This window comes from Cervus canadensis, chromosome 6 (assembly GCF_019320065.1).
Source record: "Cervus canadensis isolate Bull #8, Minnesota chromosome 6, ASM1932006v1, whole genome shotgun sequence".
Taxonomy (NCBI): Eukaryota; Metazoa; Chordata; class Mammalia; order Artiodactyla; family Cervidae; genus Cervus; species Cervus canadensis.
Window position 1 is genome coordinate 36619376 of NC_057391.1, and position 20895 is coordinate 36640270.

General features: G+C 41.0%; 1 protein-coding gene and 1 non-coding gene across 3 annotated transcripts in view; both read left to right on the top strand.

The window, feature by feature from the left end:
- Positions 1-20895, top strand: part of EIF2AK4 (eukaryotic translation initiation factor 2 alpha kinase 4) — a 100682-nt gene that overhangs the window by 45440 nt on the left and 34347 nt on the right. For both annotated transcript variants that reach the window (XM_043471439.1, XM_043471438.1), the window contains exons 12-20: positions 2703-3130; positions 3672-3741; positions 5846-5929; positions 8099-8221; positions 10023-10127; positions 12255-12312; positions 13033-13112; positions 16857-16958; positions 18159-18212. In XM_043471439.1, coding sequence (XP_043327374.1) covers positions 2703-3130; positions 3672-3741; positions 5846-5929; positions 8099-8221; positions 10023-10127; positions 12255-12312; positions 13033-13112; positions 16857-16958; positions 18159-18212 — 1104 coding nt within the window. The remainder of the gene's footprint in view (positions 1-2702; positions 3131-3671; positions 3742-5845; positions 5930-8098; positions 8222-10022; positions 10128-12254; positions 12313-13032; positions 13113-16856; positions 16959-18158; positions 18213-20895) is intronic.
- Positions 7559-7749, top strand: LOC122444484. Its single transcript, XR_006270310.1, has one exon. It is a non-coding gene; the product is annotated as a U2 spliceosomal RNA (small nuclear RNA).

The following is a 20895-nucleotide window of genomic DNA, read 5'->3' on the forward strand; positions in this document are numbered from 1 at the left end:
TCTGATCAGGTAATCACAGTTATCTTTAAAAGGAGTAGATGATTGAAATATATATTACCCCTTTAACTCACATCATAATTTTGATCTACTTCTTTAACTTCTTTATGTTTAGATTCTTCAATGCAAAACACGATCAAACTTCATTTCCTTATAAGTACTTAAAAATGATGATTATTGTTGTTGTTCAGTTGGTAAATTTGTGTCCGACTTTTTGCAACCCCATGGACTGTAGCACGCCAGGCTTTCCTGTCCTTCACTGCCTTCTGGAGTGATTAGTAAACTCATATAACAAAAACATTTTAGTAATTTAAGCCCCCGTGTTTTTCCTGTGGTTTCTCACTTTGAGAACTTCGCAGCCCTCACACCCCATCTCTATTTTCATATTAAGGTAGGGCTTTCTGCTCAGAGGTCTGGCATTTCATTAGCAATTGGAACTGTTACTGTTCATGCACCTTTGCATTTTAATAAATGAATTCCTAAGAGTTCCAGTATACCAGGCCCCACACCACAGCCAGTGACTCACAGTTGTTTCCAGACCAAACTTGGGTCAGCTTACCCACTTTCAGTAGAGCCAATCTACTGACACCAGGATTTAGTGAGGGAAAGTGCAGGCGCCAAGCAAAGAGTAAGGGTAGCTAATGCCCAAGAGACCCAAACTCCCCAATCAATTCCAGGGAAGCAGTTTTCTAATGGCAAGGTGAAAGAACCGCAGGGTGAGTGATCAGTTCATGAACAGTTCTCTGATTGGTTGATGACATGGTAACAGGGTGGTGTCACAGGACTTAACATCTTAAGTCCTTGGACTCCACCTGGTCTGGGGGGCTACATGCTTGTGCTCATCATGCAGTTAGTTTCTTCCATCTGGTGGGGGTTTTAGTATCTGTAAAACAATTCAAGAATGTGCTTCAGACACTGTTATCTGTGTCCTTCAGGAAAGAACTAAAGAGTCTGTGACTGCTCTATGGCTGATTCACTTTTTAAATCATCCCAGTTCTCCTGGCCCAACTACTATTTTTTGGTCACTCTGTGTTCACATTCTTTATTGAGCAGCCTTTTGTGACTCAAGCTTTTCTACAAACAAGAGGCAGGCTGGGGACTTCATGGCTGATTTATCCTGGGAAGGCCCTATGGAGCCCTGCTTGGTTATATATGTGATATGTGTGATATATACGGAGACGTAAGGTTGAAAAACAGTGCCAAAACTTCCCACCATCCTCCACTCTATTAACATGGCAGTAAAAGGGCTGTCATTTTTGGAGTGCACATGCCCTATTTGAGGCTTGTGCTAGGTGGCTCACAAACCTTGTCTTTTAATCTTGTGATATTCTTATAGAATAGGTATTATCCCATTTTCCAGATGAGGGAACTGAGGCTCAGAGAAGTTATTTGCCTGAGGTTGCATGCATCACTAAGAAATATCAACAAGCATTCAGACTGACCTGTTTTACTCAAAAACATCTTTTGTACCACTGTTTTTATACCCCCAAAAAAGATAATCTGAAACTCATTTTTATAGTATTCCTTTCTCATTCCTAAAAGTAGTTTTGGTATAGAAATTGAAGCCCATGAGCCAAGCAAGAGAATGATGCTATCTTTTGTAACCAACTGGTTTCTCCCTCTGCTTTGGGCAAGTTGTTAGTTTTTATCACTTCAGTTGACCTGCATGGTTGGGATTGGAATGTTCAGAAAACAAAGTTTTAAATAAAATTCTTCAGTCAATTCAATTGTGTAGTGAAACTGCCCAGGGTAAGGATGCCTCTATGTAATATACGGAGATTTGCCTTTGAAATGTTTTCTTGTATTTTTCTTTTATTCTTAATTGTATTGTTCTAGTTTCCTTACATAACATCAATTGTAAATATTCAATCTTAGTAATAAAAATCAATGGGCAGTAAATGTGTTATTGCCAGTTACTTTTATTAATATTTACTGAGCACTTTTCTCTGTGAGGCCTTGATACAGGTGCTTCACTCACATCACTTCATTTAATCTTCAGTCACCTTTGAGGTAAGGACAGTGGTATAAGTTCCATTTTATAGTTTAAAAAAATGAGTTTCAAGGCAGTTGTCATTTGCCCGAGTTCTTTATAAGCTGATGTTTAGAATTTGCATGCAGGTCTGTTAAAACTATTGGAGTTCAGTTTGTGTTTAGTGACTTTAAGTGTAAAAAAAATATTGGAAAGAAACTAAAATCACGTTCTAAAACTTTATACTGAGTTTATAAATAATTTTTTAAAAACAAAGTTGGAAAAGCAACAAGGCTTACTTGGAAATTTAGATAGCAGATGTGATATTGGAAAGGCAGGGATATAATTGTGAGTAAATTAAAATGGAGCTTATGAATCCATGCCTCTGCTGCAGGGGGTTTGTGTTCCATCCCCAGTGCCATGAATCCTGCCTGCCATGGTGTGTGCCACCTCCTCTCCAAAAGGCTTATACAGTAAAATGGATATTATGTTTTTCCTCAGAGTCTCCTAGCAAGCTAAATGTATCTAGCTTGGGGTGAGATGTTTTCTAAGTTTTTGGCAGTCACAACTTTGTTCAGCCTAAGAGCTTCAGATGTGTGGTCCTCGACTGTAGCTGTGGATTCTGGCTAAGGGGTTCCCCTGGGAGGGGCGGGCTGGCGCAGTAGGAATGCCAATCCTTGTGCAGTTCCGAGTGGCTGACCCGCTGGACCCCTCTTCCTTCCCTTTCGCGCGGCAGGTGCAGAACAAGCTGGACGGCTGCTGCTACGCGGTGAAGCGCATCCCCATCAACCCGGCCAGCAGGCACTTCCGCAGGATCAAGGGCGAGGTGACGCTGCTGTCGCGCCTCCACCATGAGAACATCGTGCGTTACTACAATGCCTGGATCGAGAGACACGAGCGGCCGGCGGGCCCGGCGACCCCGCCCCCGAACTCGGGGCCCCAGGCCCAGGACGGGCAAGCCTTAACCCAGCCAGCGGGCGACAGCGACCCGGACGGCCCGGGCAGCGTGGAGGCGGCTGCGCCGCCGCCCATCCTCAGCAGCTCGGTGGAGTGGAGCACGTCCGGGGAGCGCTCGGCCAGCACCCGCTTCCCCGCCGCAGGCCCAGACTCCAGCAGCGACGAGGACGATGACGAGGAGCAGGGCGTCTTCTCACAGTCCTTCCTGTAAGAGCCCCGGGCGCATCCTGCCTCCCTGCCAGGCCCGGGCAGGCGAAGGGGACTAGGTTAGAAATCCAGTCCTGTAGACCGAGTGGGAATACCTGTACATGGAACTTATTTTAGAGAGGAACCAAATTCAGTCCAAAGATTTTTTTTTTACCTCCTGCTATCTTCAAGAGATCTCCAAAATCCAAGTCCTGGAGGAAGGAAAAGTAGAAACTTCTTCCAATTCTTCCTGTTAATACATTTAATAGGATTTTTTAAAGAGTATTCTTTTTAGATAAGAGCTTCTAACTCTGGAAATAAAGGAACTAATTTGAAGTCTTGACATGGGGCCTACTGCAGTTCTAAAAAGGGTTACAGAACCAATAATTAATGGTCCTAAAATAAAGTTTAATTCATCTCAGAATCCATCCTAGTTATTTACATTCATGGTTTTATTTCATTGTATCTGATTGGATGCAGTTTATTATGACCCCTAGCTATTGATTTATATATATAACAGGGAATTTGGTTTCTTTAGTCTTTCTCTAATTCTTTTTTTAAGACCTGCTTCAGATTCTGACAGTGATATCATCTTTGACAATGAAGATGAGAACAGTAAAAGCCAGAATCAGGTAAATATATAAATGGAAATGATACCATTTTATTCTTCATGGGATGGGGACATAGCAAATGTTTGAAGTTATACACCTCAAGTAAAATAGTAAAGCCTTAATCTGATATGCAAATATAGAAACTGTCAATTTAAAAAGCATGATTATTTAAAATACACTACCCAGGTGATTACTTATATGTCTTAATTTATCCACAAAATAAAACATGCCTGCTTTTAGAAGAAAGGAATAAATTGACATGCTGGGTTTTTTGTTTTGCTTTGCTTTTAGTGAAAACCATTTCCTAGAGGACTTGGGGAAACATGTGGTTGGGAATGAAGGTTGAATGCAAATTATTTGGGGAGATAAACAGCCTAATTGTGGAGTTAATGTGGGTCTCTCTCACATCAGTTATAATCTTGATGACTTACTCTCATAAACCATCCTCTAGAACAGTGTTTTAACACTGTAGGTCATGATCCTGTAACAGGTTATAAAATCAGTTTCAAGGGTTACAACCAGCTTCATTTTATTTTCAGTGCTATAGAGAGGAGTATAGAATGCAAAATGCCTAACACTACTAAAGGTAAACTGCTCACAGGACTTGTCTCTTATGAGTATGGTATTGTAAAATATAACATGGTCTGAAAGATTTGAAAGCACCGCTTTAAGCCTTGGACCCCACTCAGTTCTGTATCTTCCTTCACCCAGGCCAGCAGAGCCCCTCAGTGCTGATGACCTGGAGTTCAGGGTGAGGCTTTGTGATCTCTAGGGCTGTCGGTAGTTGCTAGAGAAAGCTTCTGTAGCTGGGGACTGGATACATGACTTTATTACCAAAAATAGAGTTACAAGCAGGGTGCATTCACAGTAGATAAAGCTAAGTCTACACATAGACTGTCTTAGATAAGCAGTTAAATTGGTTTGAATGAGGTTTGAATGCATTAGCCAGCATTTTTTGTAAGTACTTCTCTTTTCTATTAAAATCTCCCTTAAACCCCTGAGGAAGTTTAAGGAATAATAGCATAAGTAATCTAAGCTAACTGCTTTGGTTTTAGCATTAGTTATGCATTTAATTATTAAGGGGCACCAAATTTACAATTCTGGCTTTGCTCAAGTAAGTGAGATATCCTATGGGGCACTCTCATTGATGGGTAGAAGCCTCTAAGAGATTAACAATTTTCTACAGATAATCCCTAGAATGAATAAATAATTCAAGAGTAGAATTTGGAGAATTCCCTGGTGATTCAGTGGTTAGGACTCTGAGCTTTCACTGCTGAGGGCCCAGTGTTCGATCACTGGTCAGGAAACTAAGATCCACCTCTACCCACTCCCCCCACACACACAAAAAAAGTAGAACCTGATTGTTTCCATAATGAGTTATTTTTCCTTTAATAAATAAAACATTGAAAAATGTTTCCACACAAAAAAATGCAAATCAGAAACAGTCAAATACTACCTAATATTTTTTCATACTTGTGGGTAGGAAAGAGTAATGTGTCTTTTAGAAGAAGAAAGAATTTTTTTGAAGGGACATGAGTTAGAAAAATAGCTATAGGGGACAGCCGTGTGGAAAAGTGGTGTGGGGGATTGGTCACTCTAAGTGGCAACTGGGTGATGGTTCTTTAGTGCTGTAGCCAAGGGCAATGTGCCATTTGGTAACATGATCATGTTTAAATTGTTTTAGTTAAAGATGGATTTCTCATCTTCTGTTTCCAAAGGAAGCCCACCATCAAAGGTGACATTCCAGTAAAACTGCAGCCTTAAAATATAAACCTGTATACATTCTAACCCTTCTTACCCGTAGGAAGATATCAGTGGTAAGAAGGAATTGACTTCGAATCTTTCTGTGGATCGTGCACCTTTAATACCTATTTCCTGTTGTCCCTTTCATTGTTCTATACAGTAATAGACCTATAAACTATGCGTTAGATTCTGGTATTGGCAAAGTTGCCTTTTAAGTGCAGTGAGCGTCAAAAAGGACTGGTTGTTCTGCTCACAGACCTACCCTCCAAGGCAGCATGATGGCTGTGTATGCGGTAGGGCGGGCATAAATGACTTGGTGACGGTAATGACCTTGTTTCATTTCAGCCTCATTTTGAGCTCTCTTGTGTTCCTCTTGGGTTAGGATGAAGATTGCAATGGAAAGAACAGTTGTCATGAAAGTGAGCCACCAGCCACCACCGAGGCTGTGCACTACCTGTACATCCAGGTGAGGCCCTAGCACACAGCTCAGTGACTCAGCAACTCCCAGGAGTCGCTGCCGAGTAGGTTTTGAGAGATGAGAGCGAGCAGAAGAGGGCTCAGCAGCACTGCCAGGGATGAATTGGCCAGAGAGGATTGCAGAATGGAGGCCCTTTCCCTCAGCCTTGAACCCGAGCTCCCTGGTACCAGAGCAACAGACAGCATAAGGCAGTGGTTTCCAGTTCTAAGCTCACCTGGATTGTGGAAGTTCACTTCCTGGATCCACCAGTCACAGCTATGTGAGCTCAGGCAAAGTTCTTCAGCATCCTGTGTGCCAGGGTTCTGGGACATTTAATCACCTGTAATTTAATTTAATCACCTGTAAATTAAACAATAGCAGGTACCAAGATCCTCTGGAGAAGGCAATGGCAACCCGCTCCAGTATTCTTGCCTAGAAAATCCAGTGGATGGAGGAGCCTGGTAGGCTACAGTCCATGGGGTCCCAAAGAGTCGGACACGACTGAGCGACTAAACTTTCACTTTCTAAACTTTAATGACTTGTGAGGAATAAACACAGTAATGTGTGTAAAGTAATTAGAACCATACCCGAGGCCACAGGCGCTAGAATGTACATGTACAGAAATTCTGTTTTGTCTAACAAGTTAAATCTGGGCAAGTAAGTTACAAGGCATATAGCATCCTCATGTGCACAGAAGACACACCAGCCTGGCTTTAGGAAAGTGGCTTGTCCTGGAACCCCTGAGGGAGAGGAGAAGCAGCTCCAATGAGGCATTGCTAAAGGGAAGCCTTTGTCCTGCTCCCTCTCCCAAGGGGCACATTCTGGACAGTTGGGAGCCTGTCAGCAGAGGGACAGCCGCAAACCAAAGAGGAAAACGTGCCTCTTGCCCAAGAACACAGGACTATGGGTCATTATTAGTGTTTTCAATCACATCTGCAAGGAGGCAGATCTTTAAATGTGGGATTCAGTACTATGCCAAAGAAGGAACCCTCAGACAAGTGTAATGTTTCAAAAGAGGTTAGTTAGGTGGCTACCTTACAGAAGCTGCAGCTGGTTTTAGGTTTTTCCTGACATAAACCACTCACACTCATGGTAAAGTGTTTGTCCCCCAAACTGCTAACTGTTGAGTAGCTTCTCCATTCCAGGACTCTGAACAGTTACAGTGAGGCGGAAGTACGTAAGGGAGGTGTGTGAAGTGCGGGTACCAGCATGGTGTAGGAGGCAGAGGCCCTCTGGAAGACAAGTCAGAATTTGTAGATGTCATTCTGAGTCTGAGAGGGTATTTCTCTCTTTTAAAATGACATGTTCCTCTCTTTAAAAGCAATAACAAAAAAATCCTCCATGAGAAATCTCAACTTTGATGCTAGTTTGAAACATACAGTCTGGTTTCATAAATCAAATGCTATATGTTGACCTAAGACTTAAATGACATTGCATTGTTTTCTGATAGGTTAATACAGTCAAACAGGATGAGATAGAGCCCTTTCTTGAATATTTTGATATTTACAGCGTTTCACTCTAGACTTGAAGGCCATTGTCATTAATTTAACGTACAGATGAGAGAAGCTAGTGACATCATGTAATTACTAATTAGCCCTTCTTGAAAATGTGGGCTTGGAAATGATCTTATAAAACTAAATCGCTTCTCGGCCTTTTGGCTAAGATCAAGTGTAGTATCTGTTCTTATCAGTTTAATGTCTGATACGTCCTCTATCCGAGGACAATATATTGGATGGATTTTTGGAGCTGGGAGTTGGAATAGGAGCTTGCTCCGTCCACTCCACGCATCGACCTGGTATTGCAGTACTTCCAGGAACGGTGCACCAAAAAACAAAAAAAAGAAAAAGAAAAAAGAAAAAAAAAAAACTAAATAAAATTTTATTTAATTCTAACTGTTTTTGTATTACTTGTGACAAGGCTTTTAAAGTCTTATTTTTTAATGAACAATAATAAGAAAAATAAGAATGATTTTGTTGGAGTGCTAAGATTATGCTTCTTCCCCCCAGTTTTTTTTTTTATACTATTGTTTTCTTTTTTAATTAAAAAAAGATAAGCCTTTCCTGTAAGTACTTAAAATCTGTGGTACATGTTTTAAAATACAGGATTACAGTAATTGCCATTGTTCTCCTTGACTGAAACTCTGTCATCAAATCCTGCCTGGTTTGTTCTTCTCTATAGATGGAGTACTGTGAGAAGAGCACTTTACGAGACACCATTGACCAGGGACTGTATCGAGACACTGTCAGGCTCTGGAGGCTTTTCCGAGAGATTCTGGATGGATTGGCTTATATCCATGAGAAAGTAAGCTTGGCAACATTTCACATCTGAGATATTTCACATAAAATTTATAACAAAAGTAAATGTGAGACTTGAGAAAAACTGAAATAGAGGGGGAAATTATGGGTATTATGAAATAATCTATTTTTACAGGAAATAGAACATATCAAAAGATAAGAAAATAGCATAAAACCTCACAGTTCAAAGAAAACGTTGAAGGATAGGACAGGGGTCAGCAAACTATGGCATCCACAGGATCCCTACCCACTTCTGTTCAGCCTGTGAGCTAAGGCTGGCTTTTACATTTTTAAGTGGTTGTAAAAAAAATTGAAAGAAGGGTAATATTTCATGACACCTGAAAATTCTGTGAAATTCAAGTGCATGTCCATCAGTCATGTTGTCCTGACAGTTGGTGTGTGGCCCGTGGCTATGCTTGTGCTGCTGCTGTATAGTTAAGTAGTTGTGACAGAGCCTGTGTGGCCCATAAAACCTCAAAGATTTACTATCTGACCCTTTACAGAAAAGGTCTGCCAGCCTGTGGGTTAGGTGGAATAATTGAAGAAGTATGGAAGGTGAGGGTGATTCCCTGAGTGGTTTAGATAAAGTGAGAGTATAATTGATTCACGCCAAGGTATGTGATTCTGACTCAGTGCTGCCCTTCCTAGGAACATGGAAAACCAGAAAGTCATCTAGCAAGAGCAGAGATGAGACTGAGTAACATAGCTTGCCATGTGTATCAAATGTCACTTTAAAACTAGAAATTGTCATCATGGTGTAAATGCTGATGGACCTAGCTTCGGGATAAGACGCAGCAACATGAGCTTGTCTAATGCATTAGCATAAATATGGTTTTTTTTCCCTGTGCCTCAAGTTTCTTTAACCTTAAAATGTTTATACTGTACTATATTTATACTAAAAGACCAGGACTATAATTCACAGATGTCTAGTTTAGAAAGTTGTGACCAACCTAGATAGCATATTAAAAATCAGAGACATTGCTTTGCCAGCAAAGGTCCGTCTGGTCAAGGCTATAGTTTTTCCAGTGGTCATGTATGGATGTGAGAGTTGGACTGTGAAGAAAGCTGAGTGCCGAAAAATTGATGCTTTTGAACTGTGATGTTGGAGGAGACTCTTGAGAGTCCCTTGGATTGCAAGGAGATCCAACCAGTCCATCCTAAAGGAGATCAGTCCTGGGTGTTCATTGGAAGGACTGATGCTGAAGCTGAAACTCCAATACTTTGGCCACCTCATGCAAAGACTTGACTCATTAGAAAAGACCCTTATGCTGGGAGGGATTGGGGGCAGGAGGAGAAGGGGACGACAGAGGATGAGATGGCTGGATGGCATCATCAACTCAATGGACATGAGTTTGCGTAGATTCCGGGAGTTGGTGATGGACAGGGATGCCTGGCATTCTGCGATTCATGGGGTCGCAAAGAGTCGGACACGACTGAGTGACTGAACTGAACTGAACTGAACTGAGTTTATATATAGAGGAAGAAATGAAAATGGTGTTTGTCTCCCTGACCAGAACAGGGAGATATGATGCAGTAGAGAGAAAGATCATTGAAAGTCTGATAGAAGGATGCCAAAGGGAACCGTTTGGATCAGACCTGATCAGGACCACCAGCAGGTCGACTGGGAGAGGGTGGCAAAGGCGGTCAGGAGACATTACAGAGGCCAGACAGCCTAGACTAGCATGGTCTGCAGGATATGGCCTCATCCAATGTTTATCACTAGGTTGTCCTTTTAAACGAGGAAACAGGAATAATATAAGCTGTTCTTAGGAAAAAATATTGTTGGTTTCTTTGCTCTCTTCCATCAGGGAATGATTCACCGAGATTTGAAGCCTGTCAACATTTTTTTGGATTCTGATGACCACGTCAAAATAGGTGATTTTGGTTTGGCGACCGACCATCTAGCCTTTGCTGTGAGTATTTTTTTTATTCAAGTGTGCCTAAAAACGGACACATGTACCTTGATTATCCTGTCTTCTAACATTCTCATGAGTTCCCTGAACTCTGCTGTGTGATCCCCAGGAAGCTGACAAGTCTGAAGGGGTGGCTGCAAATTATCTTGCAGACTTTGAGATTGTGAATATGTTTTAGTGAGTGCATTCCACTTGAGAGACATACAATTATTAGTTTGTGGGTGATGTTTAGGGCAAAGGCATATAATACTTTATGAAATGATTTGGTATTTTTGTCTACCATGCCAGACACTGGGCAAGATGTTTTACACTCTAGGGACTTTTAACTTAAGGAAATAAGATTCAAAAACCATGAAACATCAGGAGAATGAGTTCTAGACAGCATAAGTCAGAAAGTATTAATGTTATTCACAACATTGTAGTTTAATAAACAAAGCTAAAATAATGTGAGAGAAATAGTCATATAAGATTAAAAGAGTGAAGATTTACATATGGTTATGAGGATAAAGAAAGACTGTATAGAGAAAACAGCATTTCAGATGGGCCTGAAAGTACAGGTGGGAGTCCAGTAGGCTGGGACCGAGGGCAGGGCCTGGTGACACCGGAGTCAGGGGTTCCAACAGAAATAATAAGCAAAGGCCCTGGGGTAAGCAGACGTGACTGTTGAAGGCCAGCCTGTTGTCTGGTTGGTTGAAACTATGAGTGTGTAGGGGAACCATGAAAGAAGATGGCTTAAGGTTAGGGATTCTTGGAGGTGATTAAATACTAGGGGGAGAATTTTACTTAACATCATGAGCCAGAGCTTAAGGCACCAAAGTCTGTGGTAAACACAGTTAATTCTAAGGGTGGTCAGAGGAAGAAATTAATGGTGAGAAGCACCAAAGGAGCTAAATTAGAAGGTGACATTAGAAGGAACGGAGAGGGAGGGAGTGAAAGGGGGACAGTAAGGACGTGATCCTGACCAGAATGGCGGGGAATTCAGAGTGCTAAGACCAAACGAACAAATTTAATTTGATGTCTTGGCTTTAGTCTATAGCCAGTGTCTGTCAGCTTTAGTCTTTAGTCTATAGACAGTCTATGTCTGTTGGCTTTAGTCTATAAACAGACATTCAGTCTATGTCTGTCGGCCTTTAGTATATAGGGGCCTCCCCCTATAAGGGGGACTTCCCAGGTGGCACAGTGGTAAAGAATCTGCCTGCCAGTGCAGAAAATGCGGGAGATGCAAGTTCAATCCCTGGGTCGGAAAGATCCCCTGGAGAAGGAGATGGCAACTCACTCCAGTATCTTGCCTGGGAAATTCCATGGGCAAAGGAGCCTGCCAGGCTACAGTTCATGGGGTTGCAAAGAGTCAAACACAACTGAGCGACTGATCACATGCGCATGAAGTAGATAAGAGCTCAAGTTCTGGATGCCCACTGCCCTGGGTCAGAAACCTTGGGTAAGTTATTTAACTTCGTAGTCTCTTTTCTAAAACATATGACTAATATAAGTACCGAATTCAGAGTTGTCACCACAATAAAATAAGAATTTAGGTGAGCCCTGGAACAGTGCCCAGCTCTGAGAATGTTACAGCTGTTGTTATCTGTGGCAGTGCTTATAACAGGAATCCATGGAGTGATGTCAGAAAAATAGTGATTCGGGTTAATGCAAGATAGCACTGTCACAGATGTGTGGAGGAGGCAAGGCTCCCCAAGAGGTATTAGCAGCTCTGTAGGGATATATTTGGTGACCAGCCTCTGGGAGAGAAGAGTGAAAATTGACCCAGATAAAGTAATAGCAGTGGGAAAGTTAAAAAGTGAGTTTGTTGTTATTAGTCTTCTTTTACTCTTTCCAGTAAATAGATTCTGATTTGAAATATGAAAATAAATTAGTTTTGGTAAACTTTAAGGGGTTGCTGCCATGAAGGAGGTCTGTGGTGAATTGTCCCTCTCCTTGACTTCATTGGGTTTCCAGTGAACCCTACGTTAGTAGGCTAACTGAACTAAAAAAATTTATAGCTCAGAAAAGCATTATTGTAGTTGTCCTGGATTCTTTGTAGTATTTTTTATTCAGTCTTCATTTGGAAGTGATAATCCATTCCTGTGGAATAATATTTTAATTTGATATTTGGCTTACTTACATTTTTAGGCTGACGGCAAACAAGATGATACATCAGGAGATCACTTGATTAAATCAGACCCTTCAGGTAAATCCAGAAGACTGTGTATTTAATTCGTGTGTTAATAAGCAGTCCACAAAATTTCCTTTTTTCTCTTTTATCTTTTTTTTTAAACATACAAAAAGCTGTACGTATGTAATGTATGCAACTTGAGGCCTTTCGAGGTACATACACACTTAAGAAAACATCACCATAATCATATCCATCACCTCCAAGTTTCTCCCTGCCCTCTTACTTAAGAACAGGACAATTTTAAATATGCAATACGGTATAAAATTTCTCAATTTGAAACCTGTTTTTCATTTGTAAAGATTTTATTCTAAAGCAAATTATAATTATTCATTAAGTTAACAAAATTATGAATATTCTTTTAATTTTTTTCCCCTTTTCATTATATTGATTGTTCTTGAGGACTCTTAATAAATTAGATCTTCAATTAGAATAATTTGGTTCTGTGGGCAGGCAGTTATGCTGTGACCCCAGGTGGTAATGGGAGATCGCTTCATGACCTGGCCTGTCTGAGCTCTCCCTGCCTGAGATCTGCTCTTGCCACAGCAGAGCCAAGGTATGTGGCCAGCCAGCCATGATTTAGGGTTGACAGCTTGGTGAAATGTATGCCGCTTCTTCCTGTGAATAGTGTCAACAGACTGTGTCTCACTCTTAAGAAACTTTTTTTTTTTTAATAAAAATTTGCCTTATCTCTAAGTCCTGTTATTAGACACCTTTTCCCTGCCTTCTTCCATGCAGGTCATTTGACTGGGATGGTTGGCACTGCTTTATATGTAAGCCCTGAGGTCCAAGGAAGCACCAAATCTGCATACAACCAGGTAAAAAAGAAGCTGTGGGAGGGGAAGGAAAGATCTCGAGAGATGAAGATCACAGCACTTGGGATTCAGTTACCAGCTGAGATAGCGGGAAACATTCGTTTATGCAGTCTGTCAGTTCAGTTCAGTCACTCAGTCGTGTCCGACTCTTTGCGACCCCATGGACTGCAGCACGCCAGCCTTCCCTGTCCATCACCAACTCCCAGAGCTTGCTCAAACTCATGTCCATTGAGTCCGTGATGCCATCCAACCATCTCATCCTCTGTTGTCCCCTTCTTTTCCTGCCTTCAATCTTTCCCAGCATCAGGGTCTTTTCCAGTGAGTCAGATCTTCGTATCAGGTGGCCAAAGTATTGGAGTTTCAGCTTCAGCATCAGTCCTTCCAGTGAATATCCGGGACTGATTTCCTTTAGGATGGACTGATTTCATCTCCTTGAAGTCCAAGTCTGTATCATGTGTGTATTGAGTGACTGTTCCAGGTAGGACGCATGATGCCCAAAGACAGTGACTGAAGCTGGCACTCTTGCTGCCGAGGAGCTTACAGTCCTTCTGTCCATCTAAAGAAGATTTGAACTAATGGCCCTGGGACCACAGGGAACAAGGCAATCAATTAATAAGACATCTTATTCTAGCCTTCAGGGGGCTTGTCCACTGATGGATGAACCAAACAAGTAAAAATTCTTAAATCACAAACTGTGTAAGAACTAAGAAGAAAAGAAGTGGGATCCAGTGACCAGAGGACAATAAGGAGCATCATCTTTAGGTTGACTGACTATAGAAAGCCTCCCCGAGAGGACGGCTGTCCTGATAAAAGAGGAAAAGAGGGAGAAGTCACAAGAGTTGGGGCCTGGAGCTTGGCTGGGAGGGGAGAGGGGTAAGCAGAGGAAATAGCACCTCAGAGAGAAGTGTGTTAGCATGGGTTTAAGCTGGCGTGGCGTGGTGCACTTAGGACAGTCACAAAGGTCAGACTGGCTACAGTGAGGTAAGCCATGGGGGCACGAGGCGCGGAGCAAAACTGGGAGGAATGCCAGGGTCAGTGATGCAGGGCCAGCGTGGCCGTGATGAGGAGTGAGCACCGGCAGCCCCTGAAGGATCTCGAGAGAGAGTTCATTCCACCTGCTGCCGGACGCCTTGGAGAAATCCAAATGGCACAGCTGAGCTGGGACTGGAATGGTGGCAATAGAGACCGGGTTTGTTTAGTCACTCAGTCGTGTCTGACTTTTTGGGACCCCATGGACTGTAGCACGCCAGGCTTCGCTGTCCTTCACTATCTCTGGAGCTTGCTCAAACTCATGTCAATTGAGTCAATGATGCCATCCAACCCTCTCATCCTCTGTCACCCACTTTTCCTCCTGCCCTCAGTCTTTCTCAGCATCAGTATCTTTTCCAGTGAATAAGCTCTTTGCATCAGGTGGCCAAAGTATTAGAACTTCAGCTTCAGCATCAGTCATTCCAATGCATATTCAGGGTTGATTCCCCTTAGGATTGACTGGTTTGATGTTCTTGCTGTCCAAGGGACTCTCAAGAGTCTATTCGAGCACCACAGTTGGAAAGCATCAATTCTTTGGCACTCAGCCTTCTTTCCGGTCCAACTCTCACATCTGTACCTGACTATAGGAAAAACCATAACTTTGACTATCTGGACCTTTGTCGCCAAGTGATATCTCTGAAGTGTGCAGATATGAGATACACGTTGGAGGAGAAGTGACAAGTTTTCCTAATGGAGTGGTTGTTGGGTAAGGAAAAGGAAGGGAAACGGGATAGTACTCAGCTTTCTGCCTGGAGTGGCTAGGGGAAGGGTGGTTGACTGAGCCAAGGAACCCTGAAGAAAGACCTGGGAGGTGGAGGAGAGGATGGCAAAGAAAACCCTGTCTGGGACATGTTAAGAAGGATATGCCACCTCCAGCTAATTAAAAAAAAAAAAAAGAAGGATATGCCAGATGAGAAATCTGACTGGAGAGGTCCAGTCTGCTGCTAAAGACTCAAGTTCAGAAGAAAGGTCAAAGTCAGAGGTATAAATTTGAGAGTCACCAGCACACAGATGGTGATTTAAAAGCTTGAGCCCAGATGAGATAGATCACTTAGAGCAAGACCCATAGGGGTAGATTTTTAAAATACATGAGGCAGGCAGTCTGCATCAAAGCATATTTTCAAGCTTGTGGTGGCAACTCTAGTGTGGGTTTTGATTCTGACAGGGGAGCACCAAGCAGTGACAGAATTGAAGGAGACCCCCAAACACCAGGCGAGGACGCGGTGTAGAGATGGGCATGCCCACCCTGAGGGAGGGGAGGCACCTTTACTGTCACCGTTCCAGTTTAGCTTGCCAGAGGGCAATGGAGTTTCCACCTTTTGAAATGTATCCTAAGGAAACAACCTGGGACATCCAAAAAGGTTGGTGTGAAAGGGGTCTGTCATAGCATTGTTTATAACAGTGCGGAATAATAAGTGTTTAAAAGTAGGGAACTGGTTAAATTATGGGGCTTCCATGTAATTGAATATGTCATTAAAATCACGTTTTAGAAAAATGACATTATAGTATTAAAATATTCTTTTGTGTTAGGAGAGTAAAAGTTACAGATGACACTGTGGTTCTAGTTTTAGTGTGTGTGTGTGTGTAGGTATTTTTTTAAAAGGCACAAAATGGGCATATCTTAGCCATCAGTAGTAAATATCTTTAGGCAGTGGGGTTATGGATGGTTGCTATTTTATTCTTGGTGCTTTTCTCTATATTCCACATTTTTATACAGCTAAGGGGTAGGAAATGACATGATGAATGTTTGTTTTTAAGACTTTGGCGGTCACTAGTTAGAGAGGCTCTCCTACTAATGCTTGAGTCCAAATACATTCAAGTTTTCCTTGCAAACGGCTTCTGTGCCTGTGTGCAGTGTACTATGAGCAGTCTTACCCTTGGCCTGGTTGTGCTCGGCTGCCACAGGCACAGGACCTTCTGAACATCCTCTTCCCCTTGGCAGCTCGCTACCTGAGACTCTGCACTGACTTGCCTTTTACCCTCTTTACTTGTATTTCCATATTTTGTGAGGATTTGTCACACAATCTTTCTGTTGTGCTATGCTTCTGTGCTCATCAGTATGGCTTTGCAATCAGTAGCTGATATTTGCTATCAGATGCAGATTGTGCTGTGTTTCCCTTTTGAGATGATCAGTAAAAATGCAATTTTGTTGTTGTGTTGTTTAGTTGCTCAGTTGTAACTCTTTGTGTCCCCATAGATTGTAGCCCACCAGGCTTCTCTGTCCATGGGATTTTACAGGCAAGAATACTGGAGTGGGTTGCCATTTCCTACTCCAGGGAATCTTCCCGACCCAGGGATCGCATCTGTGTCTCCATATCTGCAGCATTGCAGGTGGATTCTTTATCACTGAACCACTCTGGAAGCCCTGTAAAGATACAAAGCTAACTCTTTTAAAGATCTCAGTTGTCCTTGCTCTGTAATAATTATTCTCAAGTGTATGGCCAAGGGTTATCTATGTCTGTGGGTAGGGCTGAACCAGTTACAATCAATTTTTAAGAAAAATGTTGAAGTCATGCCAAATATTTTATCATCTAAATATAAAAACCTCATCTTTCTTTTATACTTACAGGGTTTTTTTTAGGACAGTGAATCTTTTCTCATGTGGCTTATTTTTCACTTAGGTGAACATTATCCCATCTAACAGTGCTCATCCTCTAATTTCCTTTTGGATTATGCTTTCATATCCAGGCTCTAAATGTAATTCTTTTTCCTCCTCAGAAAGTGGATCTCTTCAGCCTGGGGATTATCTTCTTTGAGATGTCCTATCACCCCATGGTCACAGCCTCAGAAAGAATCTTTGTTCTCAACCAACTCAGAGATGTATGTATCAGATGTTTTAGTGCCTCCATTTCCAATAACCTGAATCTTAGTATGGACATTAGAATTCAGTGCCAGGTATTTATCTGTTATTTATAATGTAGAAAGAGGTGGTCCTGCTGTAATTTTCTATGTTTTCTAGTAAATGGAAATTCATCTCAGCTTATGCACTTACTGTGATAAGAAACTTACCCCAAATTGATTTATGTTTGGAGATACTGCTAGATTATCCTTTTTTAAAATATTTTGAGATTTCCTCTTGATTATAAAACAAAGGAATTTTAAAATTTTGCATAATATCAATACAGTTATAGCAGTGGGAAGGGGTTATAAGGATAGCAAATATTTAGATCTAGAAATTAAAAGGTTCCAGCTGAATGCACCGGATATAGTAATGCCTAAAGAATACCACTATGACCAGAAGGTAAATGGAGTCTGAGGTAAAAATCAGCCACTTGAATTTTTTTCACAATGAAATCTCCTTCAGTCTTCTTGGGTTTGATCCCTGCCTCTTCCCAAACTAAAAAGGACTAGTGTTGGAGTGTGTGAGGTCAAGGGTGCCCATGGGCATCAGCATTAAGATGAGGGGAGAATAAGGTTAGCGTGAGAAAGATTTAGATTCACATATTACTGTGTAAGAGAGATGGAGAATCTTCCTCCTCCTTCCTAGAGCAGAACAAAGTATGCATGTCTGTTGGTGTTAATCACACACAGTGTGACTAAGAATACCCCGTGAGGTATCTCAGGAAGGAGTGTGATAGTTTAACTGCCAGGTTAATGTTATGATTGAGGTCTTATTTACCAGAAAGGTGAGAAATTCGAGGGGGTGGGTAGAGATTTTCATGTTGGTTTTCTCTTACTCTGTGTTGACCATTTTGTGTTTTTACCCTTGTTTGTTTAATAAAGCTACTCTTGTCTTTCTCTGAAGCCATTAGATGTTAAAATACTTGGTTCTCAAACGAGGTGCTTTCTGTCACCTAGGTTGTTATTTGGGTGAAGTTAGTGTTAAAATAATACGTATGTCCTTGAAAGGATGGACATTGGGTTTTAAGATGAGTTTCTTGTCCATCTCCCCTTGTTAGCAAATTTTCATTTCTCTATTTGATTTTCTTACCTCTGGTGAATAAAATGCTTTCACATTTTATTGTGAAAATGTGGCAGTCTGCCAAGTGCTTGCTGACTTGAATATAATATTTTTTTTAGCCCACTTCGCCTAAGTTTCCAGAAGACTTCGATGATGGAGAGCATGCAAAGCAGGTAATTTTCTGATACTTTAATTACTGTGTTCTCACTCTGGAGTTTTAATTACTATTTTTCTTCTTCAATTAGTAATCTTCTGCCACTCATTCTCTTGTGTCGTGGGAACAACGTGGGGGGAAAATATCAAAAGATGGAGTACTTTAAATGTATTTAGACTTGAAATACACTGTAAAAATGCCAAGGGCTGGCATAGAAAATTAACAAACTACAGGGTTCTTTTTTGTGATTCATCAAGCTTTTGAAGTACTGTTTGGACCTTTGGCTTAGCTATTGAAGAAAGAGAACACTCTTACAGCTCGTTGTTTGAGATAGAGCTTGAAACTTTAAGAAAAAGAAAATACATTTTGAAACTGTAATTTTGTCCTCTCTTATGTTGGTTAAAGTAGCTCATATTGTAAAGGGGAAGACTAGATAGTCAGATGGTACAGTAATTTAAACAAAATAATTTTTTCTCCATACTATAAATACGTGTGTGTGTGTGTGTACACGTGCATGCCTGCTAAGTTGGCTTCAGCTGTATCTGACTCTTTGCTATGTTATAGACTGTAGCCCGCCAGGCTTCTCTGTGGGTTTTCCAGGCAAGAACACTGGAGTGGATTGCCATGCCCTCCTCCAAGGAATCTTCCCGACCCAGAGATCAAACCTATATCTCTTAGATGTCTTGCATTGGCATTCGGGTTATTTACCACTAGCACAACCTGGGAAACCCCTGTAGTATATGTATGTCATAGTAAATTATTAGCATCTGGCTAATATGAAGGAGTGAATTTATTACAGTGCTTCTGATGTGCCTTTCTTCTTAGTGCTGGCTGTTTGCCTTAGAGGAACCTTCCATGGTTAATACTCTTGACATGCAGAAATTTATTCCTTAAACTGATTTCTTAACAATTATAATCAAGGCAGAATCCCTTATTTAAATTTTAATGTTGAGAAGAGAAACCTAGCTAGAATATTGCATTAACTTGCTATTTTTTGATTATTAGTTTTGTATCTGGATGGACAAGTCACTTAACTTTTTTAGACTCATTTTCCTCCCCTGTAAAATAGAGATATTAAATATCCTTTATTTTATATCAGCACTAATATCCTATAATTTGGTAGCATTTAACATATGACATTTATTTATGGTTCGAGGGACCCATTCTGCCTCAAATGTTGAATTAGTGAAGAACCATTAGAAAGTGGCTTCCCAGGTGGCTCAGTGGTAAAGAAACTGCCTGCCAATGTAGAAGACACAAGTTTTGATTCCTGCATCAAGAAGATCCCCTAGAGTAGGAAGCAGCCACCCACTCCAGTTTTCTTGCCTGGTAAATCAGGACAGAGGAGCCTAGTAGGCTACAGTCCATGGGGTTGCAAAGAGTTGGATATGACTGAGCGACTGAGCATACATTAAAAAATACATTGAGTCGTGTTTCTCCTTCTTTTACTAGCTATTATCATTGATCTGAACTGAGCTGTTCCCTGTGTTTTTTAGGGTGTCATAAGTAAATACTCAAATCACAGCATTTCCCTGTAATGAGGTCAGTCTTATTCAGCATTCCCACATGGTGGCTCCTGTGTGGTGTTGTAGTTAAACTGCAGACACAGCTCAGCTATACAGACCATTTCTCAAGACAGTGATTATCCTCCTAGCACAAGGGCTTACTGGGCACCCCGGAGCATTTGCACTGGGGCTGGATAAACTTAACCATATATAACCATGTATAAACCATGTATAAACCATGTATAAACTTAACCTTATATAAACTGTATGAACTTAACCACTGCAGCCACTGCCACTGCTGCCTCCCATGTCACATTGTTGCTTTTTATCTGCAAGAAGGCAGCATAGAAAATGCTTATTGACTGAGTATAACAGTTATTGCCACATACAGAAATTAAGTATTACTATTGATTTTGCTGAATAGGATATTATTTTTACCAGTTTAACATATATATTCATAAAGTTATATCATGTCAGTTCCTTTCTTTATTTGAAAAATAATTAATTACCTGTGTTTTTAATTCTAGCCTCAACCAGGATTAAGGATTGTGGGGGAGGTTATTTTAAAGATATGTAATTAAAGGTGCTTAATGAGATTCATCTATATTGAGGTTTTCTGATCTCAACTATTCCTCTAACTCCTTATAAACAAGAGAATTACAGAATCATTCTGGGGCCTTTCAAAGATTTAAGCAGGGAACTATAGTATCTTCAAATAGTTCCCTGCTTAATCAGGTAGTAGCTATGAAGGTTTAATAAATGAGTAACAGAAGAGAATTCAAGGGGATGGTATTGATACAGATAACATAAAAACAAGATGTTTTCTACTGATTTAGGGATTCCAGCAGCTCTTAAGCATTATATTTTCTACTAAAATTAGGCACCTAAAAATAGCTTGTTTTATGTTCTTGTATCTTGTCTGGTTTAAGAACTGTACCAAAAAAGCTGTATTTTAGATACAGTGTTTAGAAAGCCTAACTTTTGCTTCTATGCCGTTGTTGAAGGTTTTTTTGGCCCTTTGTAACAGTGAAGTACAAAATGGGCCTCTACCTTTTATGAAAGATATTATATTAATATTACCTTGTTGCACAATCCTGTGACCATAATGAACTATTGCGGGGAAATGACAAATTCAGAAATTTCAGAAATACCAACTAAAATGCACCATCTACGGGGAAGAAGTGTGTCCTTTGGGAC